We start from the raw sequence: 4,840 nt of genomic DNA on the forward strand, positions 1-4,840 counted from the left end.
AGAGGATTTTAAGGGGGAGGGAGTGACTCGGGAGCTCCCAAATCTTGCATCCTATCTAAGCATGATTTTTCACCAATTGGCTATTTTAGCCTTGAAAGACCTGTTTATTGTTATCTTAATATTACTTTAATTAAAATTAGATTTATTTTTGTAAGGGAGACTATTTTTTTTATGCTTTGCTTTTTGTTTTTGGAGACTTTCGCTCATTATGTTATTGGAAGACATTTTCTCTATATTTTCTCTAATGGAATATTATATCATTGGATTTTTCTCAGGCGATTTGCTTGTAACCTGATGGAATCAAGTTATTGATCTCTTTTGAACATTCGAAGCCTTCTTCATCGTTAAAGTTGTTGCCAATTACTGCTTAACAGCAGAAATATGTAGTTTTTCCATTGTCGGCTTGTTGTTCAGCCGCCATTCATGCCGGATTTCAAGCGACAACATTCTTTCTACTCTTGCTACCCATCTTATAATTTACCTACCCTTTTTAGAATTCTCTCGCAACATTTAAGAGCACAGAGAGGAGAGGGTGGAGCAGAAGATGGTGATGTAGTCATGAACAATGGTGCGAAGATTCGGAATGAGGATGCGAAGATTGGAGGAGTAGACGAAGTTAGGGATCAATTGTGAAGCATTGTAGGAAGATGAGGGGTGTTGGAAGGTCTAGATGATGTTGTAACATGAAGACCACAACACAACTGTATGAAATTGGGTGGATGTGAAAAAGATTTGATAGGAATGATGGCCAAGAACTGCATTAAATATTATGGGTTTGAGAGCATTAAATAGATCACATTAAGGCCAAGTTTTTGTTGCACATACGGAAAAAATTTGCGTACATAAGACGTACGCAGAGTTGCGTACGTCTGTAACCTATATGTAACCTACCTATATATGAAAACAGAATCGCGGAACTTACTAGAAGGTACAAGTAAGTTACAGGGAGGTTACAGGGGCTATAACCCGGTTATAACCTCCAAATATCTTCCCTGCTCTGCGTACGTTTTTCAACACATAACAGCTTGCAAAAAACAGAAAAAGTACCAAGACATTGGCGCTACATAATTTTTTTGAGACGAGTGCAATAAAATTTTTTGTCATTAATGATTTCAAAATCATTTAGATTCTTTAAAATGAGTGCATTTCTTGCAAAAACAAAGCAGAATAAGTTAGATTATTATTGTAAGAATGCAATTTTTGGTCATGAAATATATCAAAATTATTAAATTTATCTAAAATAAAACTCACAAAACAAAAACAAAAACACAAGAAAGGCATATTAAGAACTTCTATTCATTCCTCCATTTCAAAACAGCCATTTTTAACACACAAAGCAACTTCTTCATGCGATCTTCAAACCTCATCATTGTTTTTAGTATTGCCATTACTATTATTACTATTACTGAATGGCAGAAACGCAAGATCAATATCTGGAATCTGCGGCAATTCAATAATCGGTAAAGCAGTTCCTTCAATCTCAGTCTTTTTCTCTCGCCACTTAATGGAATTCCTGAGCAGATTCCCCACAATCTTCAAAGGATTGGAGAGCTTCTCCTTCACTGACAGCAGCAAGGAGACCTCGGAAATCTGCCATGCCGCCATGACAACGATCATCACGGCGAGAAGACAATGGCTAATCAAATTCTGCTTCTTGATGCTCTTCAGCTCCCTGGCGATTTCCTCATTACCAGCTTCCTGGTTGGCTCCGCAGCACTTTGCTCCGCAGGGACATTTCGTCAAACAGGTGGGCTGCGTATCTTCCTCCAACGATTCCAGCTGCAGAAACTTCGATTGATCGAGACATGGATGGGTGGATGGATTGATTGATTAGAATAGAATGATGGAGAAGGATACCTGGCAGAGTAATCTGGAAAGGAGGCGGCTTTCTTCTCGATTCCTGTTGCTGTTGAGCCTTCTGTGTTCCAATAGCTGGTGAACGGCGGCGTGGAGGTGATCCACCTTCTTCTTCGTCTCTTCCTCAGAATCCATTTGCAGAAAGGAGAAAAAGATGATAAAGAAGACATTTTTCGTTGCTTATAGTGTTAGTTGTAGTGGGAGAAGTATTTTAATGGGATTAACTGCATGAGCTTACACGTTGCTTGCCGCAGTGGCTGCCGACGTCTCCTGCTGACACGTACATAGCGGATTCAGCAATATTCTGCCTTTTTTTTTTCTATGATTTGCTTTTCGTTAAAAGGATTCAGAAAGTATGCGTTTGTCCTTCTAATCTTCAATTCATCGCAGAGCTTTCCCAACAGGGTTTCATCCACTGAAAAAAAGTGGCGAATCATGCTCAAACTTTTGTGAGAAGACAATTTTACATCTTTTTACCTTTGTAATTAATTTGTCATAAGGAAATTTTATTATTCTTCATCATGAATTGTGAGATATTTTTTAAATAAAAAATATTTTGGTTCAAATTAAATATTATCATGAGAGAATTTTATAGTCAAACTGACCCTCGTGATAAGACGAACTAAATGATACAAAATTAGTTAAATTGAGTTAATAGAGTCCAAATCAAGTCAATAAAACATTTTCGGAGGCTTCGGATCTTTAATAGAATGGTAGTCAATTCACAGTTGGCATACCTATAGTCAAATCGAGCGACTCAATATGAGAAATCCAATGAACCTATGAACTCAGATCATTAATTTTGAAGTCATTGAGGCATTCAGATCATTAAAAATCCCATATAATCAAGGACGATTAATATGAGACATCCAATCACATCATTGAGGAAGTTATTTTTCAAAAGAACAAAATGCTCCTCCTTTGGAGTTTATAATAGACCCCATCTCTTCAATTGAAATGGAAGGAAAGCGAGTCAATTCTCGGTACTATTTTGGACTGATAACCAAGTGATAACTTATGGCCTTCATAGCCACCAACTACTGTCGACCACTGTTGGTCGCCCTTACTCATTGTAGTTGATGAACTTTGTTTGCTTATGAAACATCTCAAATATTGTGTAACAAAGTATCTCCAATACAGGGCAACATCGCATCTCGAATACGATGCAACACATATCCAAAATATGTAGCAATAAAGTATCTTGAGTACGTGGTAATAATTTATTATGAATACTATGTAAAAATGTATCCTAAACATGATACTTGTGAACATTATATTCATAATAGAAAGACCTTCTCTAGAATTCTGAAATTTACTTCTTACGTCAACATCGACAAGTGATGTCTTTGGTGCAAAATAGTAAACCCAGGAAAAGGGTTGCAATCACCATTTGGTATAGTACTAACTACGACCCATGTGACTAGCTACAACCAATGTAGCTAACTGTTGGTACAACTACTGACTATGCTTATGTGACTATGACATATGTAGCTAACTGCTACTACAAATATCAACTATGATTAACTCTGACCTATGTAGTCAACTATTACTGCAGCTACCAACTTTGACCTATATGACTACTTGCTACTACAAATTCCAACTATGTCCTCCGTGGCCAATTGATGTTACTACAACTACCAATAATGACCTATGTGACCAACTACAACATATGTGACTAATTGTTTTTCCAAATTTTGACTACGTGCTTTGTGGTCAATTGATGCTGCTACAACTACCAACTTGACCAGCTATAGCTTATATGACAAACTACTACTACAACTTGCAACTACGGCCTCTGTGGCCAACTGATGCTACTATTACTACCAACTATGACATATGTGACTAAAAATGACCTATGTAGCTAACTACTATTATAATCACCAACTAAAACCTATTTAGTCTGTGATAGCTTTCTAGTATGACCCCTATGGTTGACTGATGCTCTTGCAACTAACAACAACGACATATGTAGCCAAATACTACAAAGCTTTTTATTATGTCTTATGTGGCTGACTGATGCTCATGTATCTACACACAAAAACATATGTGACCAGTTACTACTACAACTCTTCTCTATGGCCTCTGTGATAGACTGAAGCTTTTGTAGCTACCAACCACGACTTATGTGACCAACCGACACTATTGTAGTCCAAATATACATTATGTAGCCAACCAACACTATTACGACTTCCTATTATGGTCTTTATGGCCAACTAAGGCTATTACAACCACCGTTTATGGTCTCTGTGCTCCACTAACAATACTATAATCATTGACTATGATCTTTATGGCCGACTAAAACTATTAGAGTTTCCATGTACGACTTTTGTGGCCAATTGTTGCTACTACATGCACCACCTACAACCTCTGTGGCCAACTGCTACTATTGAAACCATTGACTACAACCTTCATGAACAACCATGTTCGTTGTAGCCTAATTATGACTATATAATTATTAACATTGTAATTCTATCTTTTCTAATTTATGAAAAGATTGGAACCATGTATTTATAATTATATAGTAGATTACTATGATTAGGCTAGCCTATTATCTTTTTTCTTTCCAGAATTTTTTCACTTAAAAAAGCTTGGTGTCTAGTCCTAATACATTTTTATTATATGTGTGTGTTGGTTCTTCAAGTAATGTTAAACATTAAATGATCACTCTATTACTGTTAATTTTCAACACAATAATTTCGCAACTTCTATGAGAAATGAAGCCTCGTTGATAGAAGTTCACACTTCTTCAATAGTTAACAAGCGCAATATACAAGTTTACACTCTCTAATACTCGTCATTCTAAGACATGGTATCGAAGTCCATAACATCATGCCTCTACTTCATTTCCTAGTAAGATGCATCACTTAGTTGGCGAAGGAACCTTCATGGCACCTCTTAAGGAACGTGTATGAAGAATGGGGGAGTTTTAAAATAAGAGCCTTTGACTTTTATGCAAGGTGTGATATATATATATATGCTTGCC

General features: G+C 36.6%; 1 protein-coding gene across 2 annotated transcripts; it reads right to left on the minus strand.

Moving 5' to 3' along the window:
- Window positions 1–1,280: 1,280 nt before the first annotated feature.
- On the minus strand, window positions 1,281–2,179 carry LOC110028542. Of its 2 annotated transcripts, none has more exons than XM_020730440.1 (2): window positions 1,858–2,179; window positions 1,281–1,788 (listed from the first exon to the last, which is right to left on the minus strand). In XM_020730440.1, exons 1-2 carry the CDS (start codon window positions 1,990–1,992, stop codon window positions 1,357–1,359), a joined length of 567 nt encoding a protein of 188 aa, XP_020586099.1. In that variant the 5' UTR covers window positions 1,993–2,179; the 3' UTR covers window positions 1,281–1,356. The 2 variants fall into 2 exon arrangements, with proteins under 2 accessions (XP_020586099.1, XP_020586100.1); XM_020730441.1 differs by having other exon boundaries at window positions 1,281–1,779; window positions 1,858–2,162.
- Window positions 2,180–4,840: the final 2,661 nt, after the last annotated feature.

The sequence above is a fragment of the Phalaenopsis equestris genome, unplaced genomic scaffold (assembly GCF_001263595.1).
Source record: "Phalaenopsis equestris unplaced genomic scaffold, ASM126359v1 Scaffold000513, whole genome shotgun sequence".
NCBI classification, from domain to species: Eukaryota; Viridiplantae; Streptophyta; class Magnoliopsida; order Asparagales; family Orchidaceae; genus Phalaenopsis; species Phalaenopsis equestris.